At 36.0% G+C, this 23,296-nt stretch overlaps 1 protein-coding gene and 1 long non-coding RNA gene across 4 annotated transcripts in view; one reads left to right on the top strand and one right to left on the bottom strand.

Annotated features, from left to right (window-relative positions):
- The first annotated feature begins 1,186 nt into the window (after positions 1–1,186).
- Positions 1,187–23,088, top strand: LOC127875327 (visual system homeobox 2-like). 2 transcript variants are annotated; one of them, XM_052420318.1, is made up of 6 exons: positions 1,187–1,500; positions 4,119–4,658; positions 15,465–15,597; positions 18,017–18,140; positions 20,255–20,435; positions 20,731–23,088. In XM_052420318.1, exons 2-6 carry the CDS (start codon positions 4,211–4,213, stop codon positions 21,009–21,011), a joined length of 1,167 nt encoding a protein of 388 aa, XP_052276278.1. In that variant the 5' UTR covers positions 1,187–1,500; positions 4,119–4,210; the 3' UTR covers positions 21,012–23,088. The 2 variants fall into 2 exon arrangements, with proteins under 2 accessions (XP_052276278.1, XP_052276277.1); XM_052420317.1 differs by lacking the exon at positions 1,187–1,500 and having other exon boundaries at positions 3,483–4,658.
- Positions 16,333–23,296, bottom strand: part of LOC127875330 (uncharacterized) — a 12,459-nt gene continuing 5,495 nt past the window's right edge. For both annotated transcript variants that reach the window (XR_008047368.1, XR_008047367.1), the window contains exon 3: positions 16,333–18,168. This is a non-coding gene — a long non-coding RNA (uncharacterized LOC127875330). The remainder of the gene's footprint in view (positions 18,169–23,296) is intronic.

The following is a 23,296-nucleotide window of genomic DNA, read 5'->3' as shown; positions in this document are numbered from 1 at the left end:
TTGCTGCCTCGGACGGTAAGTCAGTCTTCCCATATATTGTGCATTCCGTAAAGGAACGATATACACTGTATGTGAGACAGTGTTACCTACGAATATGTAAGTTTCCATGGTGGATATTTTGTTGCAAATGAAGACACATATTTATTTTAAGGTAAATTGTATTATAAGATGAAATTCGTTTCTAATATGTCTAAAGAACGCCCTGACCTTCGATTGTCCAAGCTGGTACGCTTGTTACTCGGTGTAAAAGAAAGGCGCATATGATTTTTAGGTCAACAGTTCAGAGGTTAAGGACATTGGTGTGTGTCATATAAAAACTGTTTTCTCTCAAGACCAGTTTGTTTCCTATTGATACCTAAATAATGTTTTGACCTAAGAGGATCAAAATTAGTATGCTGGACACTCGAGACGATATCCAAAATAAGTTTGCTGTTTACTAGACATTATAAAACATGTCAGTATTGTAAGCTACCTTACATGTAAGATACAATTGCTCATCTCTATGCGCTCAATTGTAGTTTGAGTTTGAGTCCAGCAACAAACTCTAAGCAGGAAGACGGAGACCGTTTAACGTTTTACATAATGCATCTTTATTCAGACAAGCATTAAATATTATATAATACAATAATATCTCTAAACTGTTAGAGTTGACTTAAAAAGGATGGACGTTTGGTGAACAGTTGCTCTGCTTTAAGGCTGTCAATATCATAAATAGTACTGATATTTTATGAAATACTATAAACGTTCGTTTTACTTAAATACCAGTAGTTAGTAGTTAATGTACAAACAAATTCTGATTATTACTTCTAATTCGTGAAATGAAAATGTTTTATGAAGTATTACTGTTTGTTTCTTACTTTTTGGAAGGGTTTTCAAATGATCGAACAGTGATGTTTGTTGTTAGCAACTGTTGCCAAAACTGTGCGGAGAATCTCCTTTTATACCCTTCGGATGCTGCAGATTTGGCTGCAGCCAAAGATTTAGCTGCAGCCAATCACAATCCTGCAGCATCCTGCACCATGTATGGAAGTAATACGGTTACATGTAAACAAGAACATACTTCTAATAATAATAAATCGACAATCATCATAAATATCACATCTTAATCAAAGAAGGCAATAAGTTTGATGACTTGAAACAATAGACACCTTTAAATATGCATGTATAACAATTCAATATTAAATGCTGCAGCATGAAATCTTAAGAAATTCTTACGCATTCAGCGTCTCAAATAGTTCCCTGCAAACTATTATGTTTTAACACTTAATATAAATGAAGAGTTTACAAGTTATAATAAATATCATCTTTTTATACAAATAGAGGAGTGAATATTATAATTTTACAGCCTATTTTAAAGTCAAATGCATGCAATAACACTCCACCATACTCCTACGTATGACGTCATCAATATACATTGCTGCAACGATTTTGACAGTGCAGGAATTTCGAATATGTTGGATTATTCTCACAACAAACAACATATAATGGACTAAACACAAGGTAAATACAAATATATAAATATATTAGATCTTGGAGAACATTAACTTGCTAAATGCAGTGCATTGTATAGACAAAATGTGAACAACAAAAATAATGTGCACCGATATTCGGATGAGGAATGAATTCGGATGATATTTACATGTTATACATGAAATATACATTACATTATGATGTTTATACTCGGAAGAAAAGGAACAAGTTTATCAATGTTTAGGTCAAACACTCAGAAATCAAGGTCATATGGTCTATTAGCTTAAAACCCGCTTCAGCTGAATGAACATGGAGAACGCTGTAGCATACATGACTATATAAATTTGTATACTGGCAAGTCGCGGTATTTTGGGAACGAAAGCCCCTATCGATTTTTAGATCAATGAACATGTCCAATACTTAATATCCATCTCTTTAACTCATTAACGGCTTTGCTTCAAATCGGGGGTGGGGGTGGGGGTGGGGGGTAGGAGTGCATACATATTTTACAAATATCCATAAATAAGCTGTTGGAAATAATGAGTGATCTTGTGTGAACGTTTCATTGCTTAAATTAGACGCATAATATTAAATGATTTACCTCAATGTACGGTAAATTATTTTACAAGCATCGTTCTCCCACCAGATTGCGGATACCAGAAAACAAAGAAACTTCTATGTACATGGTATAATAATAACTTGTACCATGACATGAATAGGCACCTTGTAAGTTTAGTATGTCCATACATACTAGTATATGCCATTATCACATGAGGCTTGTGTCAGTTTTTGTTTCAAAAGTTAACTCGAGTTTATGAATCTTTTAATTGGTGTTAAAAGTATTAAAAACTATTTCGAAAATATTTTCGGGTACTCGTTTGCCCTAAGCAGAACTTTTTTTCTACTTACCAACATGAAATAAGTATTGTCATGCCATTTATCATGCATCGATTCTGCTGTCGCTTGTAACATCTTGCCGTGAATGGGCAGAGCTTATACCGTCATCCAACACCTTAGAATAAACATGACGTACATAATGAGTAGAGCAAGCATAAATAATTTGTATTTTCCAAAAAGCGCTTTCTAAGAACGCAACACGTCAACAAAATAAACTAAAAAATAAATATGCAATACACTTCCGCTAATTTATTTGGTAATTTTTGTCTGTAATCATGCTTGCTAAACAGAATCTATGCATATAGTTAGTAATAAGCTCGATTGTTCTGGATGCCACAAAAGAAAATGTTACGCAGCCTTACGCAAATTTCGTACCGATTTTTAAGTTAAGAAACCACCAGAAATTCTTATTGAAGGTTAGTATCCGGTAGACGAAGGCACGCTGCGAACGTAAATGGTCCGGCTAATTTTCGTCTGATTGCTTACTTGTTCCTGAAGAATGGTGACCGCTTTCCGTCATAACGCAATAAGTACATATGGTGACAATTGGTATGTAGACAAATCCGCGAAAATTCTACGTTGGTATTCAGGCAGGCGTGATATTTCATAGAGATGAGCGGAAATACGCACTGCGAAGAGCTTACCTCATGCGGTCTGAGTAACAGTATTTTTGAGTTGCGTAATTCATATATTAGAGTAGAAAATCGCCTTACTACAGAATAACTTTACTAAGGCCCTACCTTTAAACAGACGCCCATCGCTTTTTGCCGTAAGAATAAATCTGTATTTTTTTGTCAGAAAACAATACAACCGTGGTAGGAATTTTTTATATAAATATTCTTCTAGTTGTTTGCTACAGGCAACAATTCTGCAAGAGAAAGAACGCCAATGAATGGTAACATTAATCATTAACATGAGATTAATTCATTTATTTAAAATCCGGGAACTATAATGTACTTCGACTTACATTATTTTCATGATAATTAAATTGATAAAGCTATTTCTTTTTAAATATCTGTCATTAAACCGGTGTACAAATTATGAAAACCCGCATCGTTTTCCCCGCTGTGTAACTTCTGCCGAGTCTTTCAACCAATCGGAGATCAGCACTCTTACATCCCCAATGTTAAGCTGGCGCGCTATTGGTCTACTATGCCGGAGCCGCTCTGTCGAATACCGTGGGCGGCGCTATTAATCGGAGAACGTAGCTAATTTAAATGTCAAACAAACATTTTCTCGGTACGTGTATTTTCCGGGGTAACTAACTCGGCCTAATGGATCGCAAAAGACCGCCTTGCTAGGGAGCACAAGTAAAATATTAATTTGCTGATCCCGACTCCTAATGGATTTTGATAAATAGCTAACATTGGTTTTCGATGAGTTTAGTGCCTGGTAATTTGAATGGTAGATTTTCATTCTGTATACGAGACATTAGGAGATTAATGACAAGTGTAGTTTTTGACAGTGACAAGTGTTATTCGATTAAGAGCCTTATTTACAAAATCGGAGATTATCAAAGCTGATATGAGTCTCGCGTGAAACGTAAATTGGTGTTAGAGCAAAGACAAGCTTTTAAGTAAACTGGACTATAAACATTAACGCTTCATCAATATTTTCCATCATTGATGTATTTGAGAAAAGCGGAAAATCAAACATCAAACGAAAATATAAATTTAAATTTATTATTTTATTGTCTTGTGATAAACTGAATAAATAATATTAAAAAATGATCGAACGAGGTTTCTGTGCAGATGACATTGGAGGATTGTTGAACGGAAATGCGTCCCACATTTCCGCGGGATTCCAGTCACCGTATGTTGGAAGTGGTGGTCATTTCAACTCAATGTATAGTGGAAGCCAGCGGCCCTCCTTTGCGATACAGGAACTGCTGGGGCTCGGGAACGCGACCGCATGTCGACAGAACACAAGTCCAGACCTGCTCGAACACCAGTCTATGTCGTCTGGGAATCTGATGTACTTCTCGCGAGACCTACCAATGTACAACCACTGTACAGGAAGTTACACATCCAGCACCGTGGCCTCTGGTCAACTTCAACAGGAGCCCGGAATGAATCAGTGTTACGTTAACGTGAACAACGTCCGGGAGTCTCTTCCGCAGCACCAGATGAGCGCCGCCTCGACGTTCTGCCCATGGCGCGTACCGGATGGACTGTCGCAGACGCCGATGAGCAATCAGCTTCACCATCCGCACGGCATGGCGTCCATGATGTCCCGCCATGCGGACGTAACGACTTACAATTACAAAATGTCGCCAGGCGGCGATCACGAAGGTAGGCCGAAATCAGGTGTTGCATTGATTGAAAACATTATTCCAAAAATTAGAACCCAATTTGAGCGAAATTAGCCCCCAATTTGAACATGTTCAATCCATAGGGCGACATGAAATAACTGTACAGCAATCATGTTTGCTATGAAGCCACTTTTTATAATCACGTTCGATTTCAAATTATTCAACTTCAAGTTTGATGAATTTGTTTTTTAATGAAATAAAGATTGATAAATTGATAGAAACACAAAAAATATTTATGTTTACATTCAAACATTTATAATTTTGCAACTTAAATTGAATTAAGTCTAGAATGAAAAACATAATATCCAGTTGTATTACATTTATGAATATTTAATGCTGATTAACAAACCATATGAACGATTTGCCTCCAATAATTATTAAAGGGAAAACACTTTACTCTTAACGAATTCGTAAAAAAATACTTAAAAATGATTACATGTCATTAAAAACATTGTTTTTTAAACCGAATAGGCTCTGAATGCCCACTCATATGAAAAGAACGATAAAAGTTGTTTAAAAAACAAACAAGCGTTTGTATTGTTAGATGTATTTAAAAAGGTACTATGACACGGGAAAACTGGATTATTACTTCTATGAAAATTAAATGTATATATTTATTGATCAATCAACTTTACTAAAACATCAATACGTTAATGAAAAATAATATATTATAAAATGATCAATTTGAAAGAGACGAGTTAGAAAAAGGTCAGAAAAAGTAAAAAGCCTAAGGGGGGTAGGAGCCATGCGAAGGATTAACAGTCGACATCGCTTTATACAATTGCTCTATACTGAGTGGAAAATAACCATGCCCAATCAATTGATTCATGAAATACTCATAATTTTGATAGCCATATGTCAACACAAGAATGACAAAACCACCAGGACCCTTATTCTACTTTTTTAAATATAGAATACACACACTATTTTTATTATATGATTGTATCTATTATTAAATGCCAATATTGTGCGTGTTTTTTCTTCTAAATTTATATACTTTTTAATATGTTGCCCCTATTAGACCCATTTTGATGTGCAGTCCGCACAGGCTAATCAGGGACGACACTTTCCGCTTTTATGGTATTTTTAGTTTCAAGGAAGTCTCTCCTTACCAACAAATCAAGTTTAGGCGGAAAGTGTAGTCCCTGATTAGCCTGTGCGGACTACACAGGCTAATCTTGGACGACACTTTACGCACATGCATTTTGCCCAGTTTTCTCAGAACGCGACTCATGTGGTCGACTTTGACATTTATACGCATAATGTTTTCAACGTCATCTATCAAACTGAGGTTGTCGTTTTTCCCCAAAAAAGTGTCTTAGACATATCTGGATATCTTTAATAGGGATGGGATAAATACTAACTTCATTTTTACTCGATATGTTGAAAAAGCATCGGTCAATACTCTTCCATATAATTTAGGCAAAGCAATTTTTTATAAAAAAGGAAATGTATTTTGTCCATATACGTATATTTTTATTTCTGTGTTTTGTGCTTTTCGTTCGTAGTTTCATTTCATCGTTCCTCAAAAAGTTCTAACTGTTGCTCTGGTCTCGTTCCTTCCATTGAGTAATTAAACGGTAATTAAATTGAATGTGTTTTTATTCCCTTTTATTATTGTTTAATTTGAGTTACACTGCTATGAGGTTAAAATTTATTTACACTTATATGTAACATGAATATTGCTGGGCCAAGTGTGAGGTTGCGCGCTGTAAAACCGGTCAAACCCCCAATGCTTTGCATTGACCGTTCCAAGGAGGTGACCCCAGCTTTATTCTTATATGTGTTACTGTTGTTATGTATTGTGCTGTTGTGTACAGTTTCGGCAATTGGTCACTTGCCTTAATACAGGACCAACTGATTGTATATAATGAGATGCAATACTGCTCCAGCAGCTGGAGTTTCACTTCTTTATATTGTAATAATTAGTCTGTTGACATTAGTTCTTTTTTCTCTATACACGTGGTCTTATTATGTTTCACGTACTAACGATGTCCTCTATAACTTTAAGTAATTAAATTCAAATTCATATATAATTTTATTTCCAACAACATTTAAATTTGTTAATAACTAATTATTTTAGCAAATTACGCATTGAACACGCATTTATTATGTTTCAAATAAAACATAAATAATTCAGAAAAGTATTTTAAAAACTAAAATGTAATGCATTAACAACAAAATTCTGAAGCGCTTTACCGTTATAATTAAAAGTTTTTTATATTCACGTAAATATAACTTAGATAACGTAAAGTAAATCGGAAATATATAAGCGACGCTTTTTTGTACGAAACGGTATTCCTAACAGAAGTCAAAATACGATGTTATAAAAATAAGTATTTTATTTAGTAACTAAATTTGAAGACAAAATAAGCAAACGAATTCTTAACTTACCATAAAGCTTACCATTCGTCAAAATAAGAATGCTTGAATTCTAAAACAAGTCCTTTGACTGGTGTTGCTTCAACAATTCTTCATTGTTCACAGGATTGATTTTACAGCATGGTACTTAAAATCTAAACATCCAACGGAACTGAAATTTTTAAAAACACAAATATATTAAAAAATGCATATAGAAACTCCACGGAATCGAATTATTGTAGGATTTATTTCAGTAAAGCATTTAGATCAAACGCAAAAAAATACAACAATAATAATAATGCTCATGTATACAAAGAAACTATGTATAAATGTATTAACACAATACACGCCGATAGACGCGGGATCGAACATGTGACTTTACTGGGTTGGCAGTAATGATGAGTCCCGCTATTTTAAAAAGGATAAATATGTGGGTTCTTCCGCATATGACGTGAACACATCCTGCAATGATAAATGATGATGACATGCGTGTATGTGTGTATTTAAAAGACCTTTTATCGCAGATTGTGCGCATTGTTACAAAACAAATATTATTAAATTCTAATTAACGCTTACTGTCGGTCATTATTACGTAATCGGGATATCAAGTTCAACATAGTCGTTTGGTAATTTGTTAAAATTTTCGTTTCACGTTTGGAATCAATAGAAGAAGTCAGATGTCTATTAACTTTTGTATTAATGGCTCTTTGCAAAATTGTAGAGCTGTCGATAACATCTTTGCGTACTTTATAAAGTGGATTGGATAATTGGATTATTATGCTAGTATTTAGTATGTGTTTGTGTGATATTCATTGGATTTCTATCACTACGGTCTATTTATGTTCGTACTATAGTTCTTAAATAAATTATTTTGATGCGAATTAATATTTATGAAAACCAAACTCATGTTTTTGATTTTAATAAAGTGTTAATGTGAGATTTAGTAATATAAAAATAAAAGAAATCAAATAAAAGTCTACAGTAGTTGCCAAAAAAAAAATCTTGAAAGGTACACTTTTCTGTTTATGCATTAGAATAATGAAACGTTTCCGTTATACCAATACGGTTTGGTGCCCAAATCATTAATTATCGATGGAAGATAATACATTCCGTATAGATAATCCTCAAGGATCAAAATCCAAGTCATATGGCGAAGAAAAACTTGACCAGGGGTCATCGCAACCTGCAACCTTTCAGTAACATCAATAAGGTCCTAGAAAAGTATACATAAACACCAATTGATTAAGCCAATTTCACGATATGAACTGTTTTCTTAGTAAATCAGTAAGGTTCACGGTGCGTCTAAAGTTGCCCGGAATTCTTCTGATCCCGCGGTATCATAGGAAGTGGCCACAACATGAAGTAAACGCGCCCAGCCTGGGGCTTATCGGCTGAAACTGATTAATCCTCGGGTTATATAAAACCCGACAGGGCATAATATATATGCTTGAACCGGAGAATGGGTAAAATACAAGTAAACAATCCTGATTAGTAATAACGTGAGAATTCGGAGTTCGCTCAATCAATTATGGTAAAAATATAAAGTTATAAATCTTCATAATAAAAATGTACAACGGGGTACCGGTCTAAAACGTTGTGACGGTCAACGAAATCTATTTAGTACATAGAAGTATGTCCATACACAAAATATACAATTAACTCGTAACTACTCAAAACAAAAATACTAAATTCACTTTTATCATAATGGATCAACGTTGACTCGTTGGATGGATGGACGTTGTCATATATGTTTCAATCAATTTTCATGAATCATTAACAATCAAAGAAACGTTCCAAGCGCCATGTCGCTGCAGTTGAAAGGATAACAAAATGAGTTAACCATGTCGGAAACAAAATACACGGGTCATTTCTAGTCGGTCCTATCTCATTAAATATTTACATTGGGTTTAAATATCTACATAAAGTGCCGATAATTCGCACACGGAAATGCGAAAATCGGGTATGTTCGGATTAAATCGATAAGACCAAGAGACGGTGGTCTGTCCATACGGCGGCTCCGCTGATAAGGTTTTTCCGCAACATTTGTGTAGTGTGGATCAACATTCGTAATGAGAATAAACAATAAATGCCGTTTAAAAAAACGGAAAATGCGTATAAAATTACAAGCATCCAAAACAGGAAGAACCCAGTTCCATACAGTCATGAGAAGGCAATTTAAAATTAATAATGAATGTTTATTTTATGGAGTTTCATAATTATTTATTTCAGATTTCAATTCAGTGGGAGCTTACTATTTTAAATATTTATACTATAAAGAAATTCAAAGTGACAATATGCTAATTTAATTTAGGCCAAGAAGTGAAATATACAGAAATAAGTAGTGATTAACATGATTTCATTTAATACCACTGAACATGAACAAATACGCTATATATGTATCTCCCTCTAATCACATCAGCATGAGATTATTTGTACGAGTTTACAGGATAGGAACAGTCAAATTGTTTATAAATGTATTGAATGGTGCGCAGCGCATCCACAACATCACCAGCCTCCTCTCCTCCAATTACCAGGGAATCTCGCGCAACACGCCTCGCCCGGAATGCCAAAAGTAGAACAACCAACTCGTTTTAATGCACGTTTTGCTCTTGATTAAATTAAGGGACACTCGATTTTCACAGCGCCGCATCTTATTACGCTGACAGATATGATCATTAGCGTGTTCCATACGAAGTATTGTTAGTTCAGGAAATTTCTTCATTTTCAATATTAGCAATTGACCGTGGCGCTGGAAACCGTTGCCGTGCTTAACGCGTCCCCTCCAGAGGCGGCGGTCACATGTCGCGAGCTTGTAAGGGTCACTCCGGTCCCTAAAATTGCGATCGAACCCTTAAGCTATGCGGGTTCGCGTTTCATACAAAGCGCGCGGTGAGGGCGCTATTGTGCGCGCATAGTTGTCCTTAATAGCGTATAAAGTAGTTTTCGAGAGGTGGAGATCCATTGTAGAACAGCCATAGTGCTAATTCTGCACTGAATTAACACATATTTCTTTTATATTCATCGCCGGTGTGCATCAATAAATCCCGAATAGCAGCGTACCCCCAAGATCCAGTCCAAAAGTGAGGTTACACATAATACTTGTCAATCGTTACAAAGTGTCCCTGTCGGTTAGTCAATACAAACTTGTGCAAATATGCACAGTTATTTGTTGTACAAGTGTTTAAAGGGCGGAATGCTTTGATGAAAGTGTTTTCAAAGCCGTCTTAAGAATCTTGAACTCGTTCCACAGGTGTTGACTTTTGCGACTTAGGGAAATAATACCCGTCATCAGTGTCAGAGGCCGCAACACGAGCGTCCTTAGAATGACTCGTGAAACGGTGTTAAAATCATCAATGAATACAACTGAGTAATGGTGTGTATAATGAATGGTGATGATGATGATAATATTAATAATAAAAATAATAATAATAATAATAACAATAATAATAATAATAATAATAATATTATTATTATTATTATTATTATTATTATTATTATTATTATTATTATTGGTATTACTTGTATTATTACTATTACTTTATAGGAAAATCATGATTAAATGCACTATTATAAATATATCTTACTATAACAGTCGGTAATACATGCGAAAAGGGGTAATAATTTACAATAAATGCATTTCTTAATATATTTGAATGGTGTTTAATTAGAACTCATATTAATTAAGTGTAGCAATTATTCACTAAAAGGGGCCTTTTCACGTTTTGGTAAATTGACAAAAGAAAAAAATCAGATTCGCAAATTTTTGTTGTAGCTACGATATTTGTGAGGAAACACTATACTGAACATTTAACGTGCTCTAAAATATCCATTACGGTATATGCATTTTTGACGATATAAAAACCTGAAGATTTAAAAGCGTTGCAACGCAAAACGATTGAATAATTTGGAGAGTTCTGTTGTTTTCGTTATACATGTATTTTGTGACACTACGAGGATTGCTTATATAAAGTATAAAACACACCACGCATTGTATGAGCACCGATGCCCGAGTGATCTAAGCGCTGGACTTTTACTACAGGGGTCAGCGGTTCGAGCACAGTTGTGGGTTACGTTTTTTCTTTCTTTAATTTTACTCTTGTTTTTTTAATGGAGCTTTTTAGATCTTATGTTTAAATTTATCAATATAATGCATTTACTGACAAACTTCAATATCTGCCGAAATCTGTGAAAAGGTCCCTTTAAAGAACAAAATGTCTTCATTTGCAAATTGTGAATTTGTTCCGACCCCGTCATTCCATCCCAAGACCTGGTTTATCACACATATTAACGGAAGGTGTCGATTCTCAGCGGGCGCGTGTTGTAATCTTTCTATGTTTCGCCAGAATCTCGACGGGCATGCAATGCTGTCCGAGATAGACAATGTGTCATAATTTGTCATATTTTACAGATTTTTAGTGTCAGTAATTGTCAAATTTATCAGGTTTGTTCGTCTCGTAATCAAACTAACGCGGTTTAGTGACAGTGTTGCCGGTAAGCTTTGGTCACTCGGCCGATTTCCATTTTGACATCCTGGGAAAGCCCGGCTCTGTCGGTCAGGCCTTTAGGTTCGGTGCTAAAAGTGCGTTAGTGTTTTTATAAATGTTATTGCTATCTTTGAACCGTCGTAAGTTTCCATTCTTTTATTATTTAAAAAATGGTCAATTTAATAAGCCGCAACTGAATGGAGTTTGTTTTATTATTTTGTTTATAATTTGTTCTCAACGCAATCCTATGTATTGTTCAACAAGTCAAACACATTTGCACTCTAGGGTACATCGGGTGCTTAAAAAAAAACTATAAGAAAATCATTGATATGTTTAAGACGAAAACAGTCAGGAATTTCATGAATCAGATAAATTAGTTTAGCTGCTGAGAGTTTTGTTTATCTCGATATTGAGTGCATGTTTTATATACCGGTGACTGCATAAGAGCTAGGTGCAGTGACTATGTGTGTTTGTTTTTCACCTGTAATCGGGTCAATGAAAAATGCAATTTATTTTTTATTGAACATTCTAAATTACGCCCGCTATTAGCTACCGAAGAACCTTTATGGAATTTCGGTTCTTCAGCAAATTTATTTTTAATGTTTCCTATTTGTACAAGACAACGAGTCGTCGGAGGACACGGTTTTAATTATTAGACTGTCGTGTCAATTTCACGACTGGATAATAAGAGCCCTTGAGATCCTTCCAGTATTGAACTTGATCTTCGTTTAACCTGTTTCGAGAGTTGATAAGGCTAGCTACCAGAGCCAAGATCACTTAAAATCGCTTTTGTTGCATTTATTGCCAATCTTTCCGTTGATTTGTCTTAGGTTCTTTTAAAACGTGGTCACAAAGTCGCGTCAAAAATCACCGCACGTCGAGTTGACCTCGCCCTAAGTATTTCGCCTCGAACTTTCGAATACGGCCATAACAGTTCTATTTAGGTCTGGAATGTAAGCACAATGTTTTAAACATTTAAATAGTATTCTTTAAAGGGGCCGTTTCACAGATTTTGGCATGTTTTGAAGTTTGTCATTAAATGCTTTATATTGATAAATGTAAACATAGGATCTAACAAGCTTCAGTAAAAAATCAATAATAAAATTTAAAAAAAAAGAAAAAAAGGTAACCCTCAGCAGGGCTCGAACCACTGATCCCTAGAGTCCTGGAGTAAAAAGTTGTAAAAACCACTTAGACAACTCGGCCATCCTTCCTGATACAATGACCGATGTATTTTATACTTTATATAAGCAATCCTCGTAGTTTCACAAAATTTAACGACAACAACAGAACTCTTTAAATTATTAATTCGTTTCGCGTTGCAACGCTTTATTATTTTCATGTTTTTAAATCGTCAAAAGATTCATATAATGGCTATTTTAGAACATGGGGAATGTTCAGTATTACTGTTTCCTCACAAATATCATAACTAAAACGGAAATTTGCGAATCTGAAACAACTTTTTTCAATTTTGTCAATTTACCCAACAATGCCCCTTTAAGGATACGAACGATCGTGTAAATGAAACCCATGCATTAAATGCTTATGGAACCACCCGATCTCGAAGTATTAGTTTTTATATCGTTTTAGTTAAAATACTAATTGGATCTATCTAGGTCAAGTATTTTGTTTGAATTCCGAATTTTCTTAGAATCATCCAGATGTGGATTTGGAAAGCATATTTATTACAATATATTCAGTAATTGAGTTAAAGGTATGCACTCTTTAGTCTAAATTAGGCAATTCACTTAACATCGGATCGTAAATGACGAAATAAAACTGATCTTCGCCACTTGTTTATTTATAGTGACAGCTAATTTTCCAACTATCGAAACGTTCAAACAGGAAACACGCGACCTCATGGTTTTACACCGAGGTCGATGGATGTAATACGTCTGTTAAAGTGGCCTTTTCACAGATTTTGGCATATTTTGAAGTTTGTCATTAAATGCTTTATATTGATAAATGTAAACATTGGATCTTAAAAGCTCCAGTAAAAAATCAAGAATAAAATTTAAAAAAGGGGAAAAAAGTAGCGGGTACCAGGGCTCGAACCAGTGACCCCCGGAGTCCTGAAATTAGTTTGAAGTAAAAACGCATTAGCCTTCTCGGCTATTCCGCCGGATATAGGCAGAGAAGTATTTTTAAGTAAATTTTAACAACAACAGAACTCTCCAAATTATTCAATCGTTTCGCGTTGCAACGCTTTATAATTTTTAGGTTTTCAAATCGTCAAAAGATGCATATAATGGCTATATTGGACTATGGTAAATGTTCAGTAATTCTATTTCCTCACAAATAGCATAACTAAAACGAAAATTTGCGAATCTGAAACAACTTTTTTCAATTTTGTCAATTTACCAAACCGTGAAAAGATCCCTTTAATGCTTTTTCGCAATGTTTTGTCTGTTACCTGAAAGCGTTAAAATTTAACGGGGCTGTCGATCAATGTTGAATCACATTCAATCGGTAAAAATGCACACTATTAACCAACTAGTGAATATCATAATTACTACTATTTTATATTTCCGAATTCACCACCTACAATTTTCAATTTCATTTTTGCCGCGCAACTTTTGTAACGCAGAACAACGTCAACTTAAGCAAATAGGGGACAGCGGATTCACTGGGAAGTTAAATTAATTTATCATCAACTTAAAGGGATCTTTTCACGCTTTGGTAAATTGACAAAATTGAAAAAAGTTGTTTCAGATTCGTAAGTTTTCGTTTTAGTTATGATATTTGTGAGGAAACAGTAATACTGAACATTAACCATGCTCTAATATAGCCATTATATGCATCTTTTGACGATTTTAAAACCTAAAAATTATAAAGCGTTGCAACGCGAAACGATTGAATAATTTGGAGAGTTCTGTTTTTGTCGTTAAATTTTGTGAAACTACGAAGATTGCTTATATAAGGTATAAAATACGTCAAGAATGTGTACTCAGCGGAATAGCTCAGTAGGCTAAAGCGTTTTTACTTCAGGACTCTGGCAGGACTCCAGGGGTCACTGGTTCGAAACCTGCTCCGGGCAATGTTCTTTTCCTTTTTTAAATTTTTTTCTTGATTTTTTACTGGAGCTTTTATGATCCAGTGTTTACATTTATCAATATAAAGCATTTAATGAATAATTTTTAAAATGCCAAAATCTGTGAAAAGGCCCCTTTAATACAAATAAATATTCGTAGTATAGTACTAGCGCTTTAAGCTACGTTGATATTCGAGGTTTTTATGGCGAAAACGAAACAACAAATGAATAAAAAAGAGAGAATAAATTGTACTATTTTATAATACTAATTATTCTTATTTATAATAAGGTATTTCTTCATTTACTTAGCAATGTTAACGCTATAATTTCCTTTCTGTTTGTGCAAACTCTTAAGGTCATTAGGGCCATTTTCTAGTTTCTATAAATAGACGATTTCAAAATTTGGGGCTGGATATAGTATCCTCTTTAGAATGCACGCTTGATTTTGAGGTTTTGAGAGTTTGTTTTTCTGTTCTACACAGTTTACAAGAAATCAATGATCAGTCGAAAGCAATAACAAGACCCGATATGTCCCTTGTTTTGTGTGCGCTCTATCGTTGTACTTTTCAAACATTAAAAAAGAGAGGTAAAAACATATCAGTTCTCGAAAACTTATTTCTCATATCATGACTACTCTGAAGCGGCTACTTTCAACGAGGCTCATCAAACCATTCTTTTTATCATATAAGACTCGTTCTGGGAAAACTGGGCTTAATACTTGTGCATTAAGTATCGTCCCAGATTAGCCTGTGTAGTCCGCACGGGCTTATCAGGGACAACACTTTTTGCTAAAACTAGATCTTCGATTAGAAAAGACTTACATTAAACGAAAAATTCCAAAATATAGGACAATGTCGTCCCTGATAATATTGTGAACGATGCTCAAATATTTGTGCATTGTTGCTCCCAGTTTCTACAGGGATGCCGCCGTCTCCCTGCGCCATGCAGTCCGTAGACAAGTACGATCCAAACAGCAGCGGCAGCAGCAGCGGCAACGGCGGCGACTGCAGGGTAAAGGACAAGAAGAAACGACGGAGACACAGGTTCGAGCCTCTGTATTTCCTCTGGGCATTATAAAAGGGGCATTTTCACAGATTATGACATGTACTAAAGTTTGTCATTAAATGCTTTGTATTGATTAATGCAAACATTTGATCTAAAAATCTCCAGTAATAAAAAACAAGAATAAAATTAAAGAAAGAAAAAAAGTAACCCTAAACTGACCCCCTGGAGTAAAAGTCCATCGCTTAGACCACTCGGCCATCCGTGCTCATACAATGAGTGATGTATTTTATACTTTATATAAGCATTTCTCGTAGTATCACAAAATATAACGACAACAACAGAACTCTTCAAATTATTCAATCGTTTCGCGTTGCAACGCTTTATGATTTGCAGGTTCTTAAATCGTCAAAAGGTGCATATTATGGTCATTTTAGAGCAAAATGTTAAGTATTACTGCTTCCTCACAAATATAATAAGTACAACTAAAAATAATGCTTATCTGAATTTTTTTTTTAATTTACCAAAACGTGAAAATGCCCCTTTAAGAGATACATGTATTGCGACACTTGGTTAATTGTTGTAAAATACTATAGTTGGTATATCGACACTTAATTAATTCTCTATTGAAACATACTATAGTCGATATATCGAAACTTGGTTCCCTTTTGTAGCGTACTATAGTCGGTATATCGAAACTTGGTTCACTATTGTATATCGACACTTACCGTAGTTCGATATATTGTAGCATACTTTAGTAGTTTGAGTCAAGCCAAAAACTGTCGACCAACAATATTGCGATAAATTAAGTTAAATTTGTATTTAATGCACTTTACAGCCTTGGCGTGTACAAAAATGGACAAAATGTTTGGAAACTTACGGCGTATTCACGATGCTTAGTTTGTATGACGGAATGTACCACGACAAAAGCGCTGACCTAATCTGAAATCTGATGGGTGTTTTTTAAATACCGGTAGTTTATTTTAATCATTTTGAGTAAAAGAAATGTGTCATAAAGTCAAATCAACGAAAAAACAACAACATTAGTAGACAAATGTGCTACCGGTAAACAATAGTTATTGGTAAATCGTAATGCTTTAGTTCGATGGAAAAGGAAATTTGAATTAAGCCAATAATATTTATAATTTTATCTTAATGACCATATACATGATTCACAAAAAGATAATGTTATTATAATGGTGAAATTTTACCGCATATCTAAATGTGAACCTCCTTCTGTACGATAAGTGTGTGCCTAATTGTTCTAGTTAAACGTATTCATGGGCACGCAGCCTGCAAATTGGCCGGCTCTTGTTTCTGTCGCGAACATTGCCTCGTGAACAACTAGCCACTGTCCAGTCGGTTGTTAGGCTAATTGGTTTCCCAGTTTACATGTAGACTACTCGTACTCTCGTGGAAGAACTTTGGAACGTAATTGGTTATATACGAATTCAGATTTTTCGCACCTCCGCGAGAGAACGGTTCTGAGACGTTTATAAAATTCAATGTCCTGTTGTTGTTTTTCCATAGATCGAACGATATGTTTGACTCACTACTGAATTTTGTACTTAAAAAATACATCATCACTATCAATATTTATTTGATGACAAGTTGACGAAGGCCCATAAAACGGACTAATTTTCACATTTCTGTTTCCGTACATATATTTAACTGTTTCACATTTCCGTTTCCGAACCTATATTTAACTGTTTCACATTTCCGTTTCAAGACTAAATTTTAAGTGATCCACATATTCGTTTCAGGACAATTATTTTACACTTTCACATTTTTTATTTCATGATCAGTACTGAACTGTTCAACTTTTACATTTCAGCACCAATATTCAACTGATCCACAATTAAGGTTTAGGACCATTATTCAATCGTTCCGTTTTCCGTTCATTACCAATATTTATCAGTGCCACATACCCGTTTAATGACAAATATTTAACAGTTTCAGATGTTCGTTTCATAACCAGTCTTAGACTCTTCCTCTTGTCCGTTTCATTTTTACATTGACTGATCCTTCCATGACCACTATTCAACTGATTCACATTATTGTGTCAGGACCACTACTTAACTGATCCAATTTTAGTTTAAAACTTTCAATTTGTGTCAATTGCACGAAAGCCTTAGGCTTATTGAAACGTCTTCGAGTCTTTTTCTTGGGTAGAACCAGTATTTGGTGTCTTTGAGAAAGATAAAAAAAATGCTCCCACAGAGATCGAACCCGTGACCTTCTGGTCGCTAGGCGAACACATAATCAGGTCGCCGTGGCGTAATGGATATGGTGTCCTCTTAGCGAATTCGAGTCCCACTATGGGGGCGTTCTTTAGATCGAACCCAAAAACACCAAGAACTGGTTCCACACAGGAAACGGACTCGAGAGCCTTTCTCTGAGACTTAGTTCAATCGAGCTAAAATAAATAGGTTTAAAATTACGCCACATTTCCGGTTTCAGGACGATCTTCACTTCGTTTCAGCAGGAGGAGCTGGAGAAGGCGTTCAAGGACGCGCACTACCCGGACCTGTACGCACGGGAAGTGCTCGCACTCAAAATAGACCTGCCCGAGGACCGCATTCAGGTGAACGCAGCGTCATGTTAGCCACGGTCTGGAAATAAATGAAACATTCGTTAAAAGCGGAAAGTGTCGTCCCTAAATAACCTTGGGCGACTCTTTACGCACAAGCCCGGGTTTCTCATAATATGGCACATATTGTGATTATCGTCCATTAAAAGCAGGACGGGTCTTTCAGCGTGTTGTGCACACGTGCTGATGACATGTTCTGGCTCTATAGGGTCCTACACGGCATACGGATAATCGCGTCTTTGAATTTATAACTATCGTCAATTGAACGCTACCAATGCACATGTGTTTTGATCCACATCAAATCCCATATCGATGCACGTAAACAATTTCTATTTGAGAATTGCCTAAACATCGAAAAATTCGCCTTACGTTTGTGAAAAAACAAGACCTGCGAATAAGATGGTATTTTACCGTCACACTAGCCAGTGAACTAGCCAGCGGGTCGTTTGCTTTTGTTTTTATGTAGCGGACAATCACAGCTAGACAATATATGATCACACTTATATTTAATATTAAAAGACGATAGTCGGAACACGCGCGTTTTTTGTCTAGTTTTGTACAAGAAAAGGATCGTACTAAATAATCTGGCGTTTTTATTTAAGATATTCCTCAGCTCCCTGATTCTAAAGCAAAAGGGCCGCGCCGACCTCAGCCAAGCTCGGCGCGGGCTTATCAGCTGATGGGATCTACATGCATATCTTGCATCTACCGTCCAACTTGCAAATCATGAACTGTCAAACTTTATTTACTCAGGAGCGATAACAATATGACGAGTTGTACAATTGCCGTAGGAAATTATTCTTAAGTTTCTACCAAAATATGCTATGTTTATTTGAGATGATTACAGACCCGATATGCGGCATTTGCACCGAGATTATCCGATTTATTTTCAACCCTTAATCCTCGTAGAAAATCTGGAAGTCTCCGAAAAATAAATTATCTCCCTTCGACACATGATGTTCTTCCGTACGGCTGATAAGAGTGGCAAGAAAAGCTTACCTTTATTGCCTTATCGTAACAATTTGTTTTGAAAACAGCGTGAAAATCGGCGGCCGACGTACTATCCTCGTGCGTAGCTTAGCTCGATAGATTTGATAAGCCAGTGACAGTTACACGTGCTCATCGTGTCTACGCGCATGTCACGTGCTTTAATTGGTACCATCAAAGCACTGAGTGGCTTCTAATAATTCTTATTAACGAGTTCGTTTCTTTACGATTTCGACCTACAGTGATCATTTTTAGTCGTACGAAATAAAAGTTAGCTTTTTTCAAGACGTAGGACATCCACACCAGTTAATAAAATGGGCTCAAATGCGTTCAGTGAAATGTGTCGTCTCTTTTATGCAATTGGAGCATCGAGCAATCTGATGTTAGTTGATCTTGTATACATGGAACAAAATTCCGTCGCCCCCGATAGAGGGCTATCCGGCTAGCGCAGTGGTTGGTACACACGTTTCGCACTAAGTCGACCTGGGCTCAATCCCCGCTCATATAAGTATGTGCGTTTGATTGGTGGTCACCATAACGAACAGGTGGGGGAGTTCTCCGGGAAATCTTGCTCCCCCACAACACAAGACCACATCAAAATTGAAATTATTTCAGTAACAACTAGAAAACTCTGAAAAGTGCGGCTTTTATTCAACATTCGGGCTAAGTTTCGTGAGTCTAGTCAGAAAATTAGGTAGGATTGCTGAGGCACAATTCGAGTCCACACATAATGCAGCCTTAGGCGCGAAAGGACCTCATAAACTTCGAAATCAACACACATTCACTAAAACAAACGAGATTAATCACATACGCCCACGAGAATATTGACATGCACAAACAGTCAACATTAATAAGCCTCACACTGGGAAATACGGGGTTTCATGCGGGTGCGTGAAGTGTGGTCTCAGATAAGGCTGCGCAGTCCGCATAGGCAAAACAGTGACGACACTTTTTGTCTTAACTGGACTTTTGCTTTAAACGAAAAATACACTTACAACGGAAAGTGTGGTCCCTGATTAGCCTGTGAGGAATGCATAGGGTAATCTGGGACGAAACTTCACGCACATGCATCAAGTCCTATTTTCATACAGTGCTGATCGACAACATGATCTCCTCCACAGGTATGGTTCCAAAACAGGCGCGCCAAGTGGCGAAAGACCGAGAAGACGTGGGGAAAGAGCAGCATCATGGCGGAGTACGGCCTCTACGGCGCAATGGTGCGGCACGCGCTGCCACTTCCGGACTCCATCGTGAAGAGCGCTGAGAGGGGCATCGAGCAGTCGGCCGCGCCGTGGTTACTTGGTATTTACAGCGCATTAGTATATCTGCGTAATTGTTGTCTTCTGCTTTTCCCAAAAATGTTGTTCATAAGTGATCATGGTTGTGTAAAATGCCCGATGTCGGTTGCCTCTTTTCGTGAGCAGATATTCATAAACAACCGTTTATCAATGTATCAACACTTCGGCTAGGTTATACGGATGGTGTTCTACATGGAATGCCGGGAAATATATGAAGCGTTTTTTTCGGATCTCCATTTTTTATAAAAATTAGATTTTAGTGCGATACGAAACAATTCTGTACTGGTATTTTTTTACAGGGATGCACAAGAAATCCGTTGAGGCCGCAACGAAAATGCAGGAGGAGGAAGAGCAAGAAGAAAAAGCTGCAACGGACCGCAAAACGGAACCAGTTGATGACGTAAAATCAGAGAGCATCGCCGCCTTAAGAGCGCGCGCGCAGCAGCACAACTCCAAAATGATTCACGTGCTGCAAAAGGGAGACAACCGCGAAAAAACGAACAATAACTCCATAGACACTTATCCGGGATCGTATTATTGCGACAATGAGCCTAATTTATTGAACAATTTATCACGTTAATAACGTAAACTGTCCGTTTACCATCACTTGATATTTGTAACTGAGTGAACTAGATATTAATTGTGCTATATGTGAACTGTATATGTGCACTTTTCTTTGTATTTTACTATCAGCTGAAAGTTTGATTCAGTTTAAGTTGTCTTGTGTTATTAAGTGTTTAGTAATATTTTATTACATTTGTATTTGAAGCATGTCGGCTTTACATTTCGCCTCTGGGCAGCAAGATGTTTATATAACTTATATAACATTCGTCGAGCACTATGGGCGCGTTTTCCAACAGCTCCTTAGGAAAATTTAAGTCAAACTTAATAAATTAATTAACAAAACAAACAAAGTAACAAAGTGTCTGCGGCTGTTTCCTGTACATGAACATGTCAATTTACATACAAACGATTCCAAATACAACGCATATGCAGTAAATATTGCTTACCTGGCCCTCCTTTAAACACAAATCTGTTCATTTTAAATACCGGAACGTTGAGGAAATTTCATCTGAAATGTTCGAACTGCAGTAAATAATAGTTCAGATTTCCGTAAGGAACTTGGTGAAGCGTGTGACTCTCCGTGGATGATCTTTCATCTTTCTTTGAAAAGTGGGCTTTATGCATGTGCGGTAAGGGTCTTCCCAGAATACTCTGTGCAGTCCGCACAGGCTAATCTATGACGACACTTTCCGCCTACACTGGATTTTTGCTAAGAAGTTGCGTGCCTTAAACAAAACAAAAACGTAACAGCGGAAAGTATCTTAAATTATAAGCCTGTGCTGAAAGCATAGGTTCATTTGGGACGTTACTTCATGCACATGCATTAAGCCCAGTTTTCCATGAACGCGGCTCGATTTTTTAGCGATAACGTGCCTTTTGTGCAATATGAGGATGAGACGTGTGCATGCTATTTTCAGTATTTTGGCGTCGTGTTTTTTTTTTAAATAAGGCGCTTATTTTCTTTTTATGTCATGTAAAAACAATCCGACTGGGCTATAACAAGCAGACGATCATAATGACCCCTATTACTAAAACTATTGTGTGTTAATTGTTTTCTGTCGGAGTTGAACATGTGGTAACTATATGCACACTTTGAATACATTTATTTAATTAATGTTAATTCATTTTAATATTCTCTGAAGTGCATGTTATCATCATATAATATTTGTTTGTCCATAATCATGTAATTTGGACATGGGCTTTTAAACAAAACACTGGACAATGATATTCTTACAATGACATATTTTCCCACAGATAATGAACATTTAATCACCCCAAATGATTTGTAAATATGAGCCAATAACTCGCCCTTTTTTCGAAAGAAAAAAATTTGTGAACAAGTCCGTTTAAAATACTTCATGATTGAGTAAGTTATTTAATCCGCAATATTTAGCGGCGTTCAATTCTTCCTTTTAAAATACTAGGATTGTATGCCAAAATGAGGGAAAATTAAAATCTAACCTTTATCTTGCAACAGCCAAGCCAAGTTGAAGAGTGTGTTTAAATAAGTTCAATTTATCGAATACTAATATGCGAAAAGCGATGCGTTCAGTCGTATTTTTACATTACACTTCGAAAGTACATGTAGAGTTGTCGGTCCTTTCTCTCACATACAATCTCTGCCATCACAAGAAAATCCAACCAGATTTGGTAGGATTTTACTTTATTGGTTTGAGTATTATATTATAAAAAACGTAGTATTATTTTCTTGAACATTTTAAAAATAGTGTATAAGTTAAGGTTCATTATAAAAATAATACCTAAATTAAAAAGAAAGTAAAAGTAACAACGGTATAAATATGGCTGCCTTCATCACGTGGTTGGTTATGAAGGCAGGGATTTGATCCAGCCATGCTGGTTCCCGTCAAATCTCTGCGCGGAGGTTGTCGATGCCTTAGGTACTTGTATAACCCTGCTTATATTATGGTGATCATACGACGTTGTAGCCGGGGCGCCGTAAGAACGGTCCAAACTAGTCAGCAAAATATCAGGGACCGATATAGTTTGATTACATTATATATAATTATTCTGATAATAATAACATAATCAGTCGTTAGTGTTTAAAAATAGTATTCGTTTACTAAATTTGACAGTGCATTTTTCAAAAAATGATGACAATTTCATCTGCATTTTCATTTTTTTTTTCATTTTATCCGTTGAACTATTTCGAATACTGGTCAGCCAAGCCAAATTAAAGATAACATGCCGATATAGGACACTGCGTCCATTCGAACGAAAAAGATACTATCTGCATATGTGCGTTAAATACTGGTACACACTTATGGCTTCCAAAGAACGATT

This window comes from Dreissena polymorpha, chromosome 3 (genome assembly GCF_020536995.1).
Source record: "Dreissena polymorpha isolate Duluth1 chromosome 3, UMN_Dpol_1.0, whole genome shotgun sequence".
NCBI classification, from domain to species: Eukaryota; Metazoa; Mollusca; class Bivalvia; order Myida; family Dreissenidae; genus Dreissena; species Dreissena polymorpha.
This window is presented reverse-complemented; position numbering and strand designations above follow the sequence as displayed.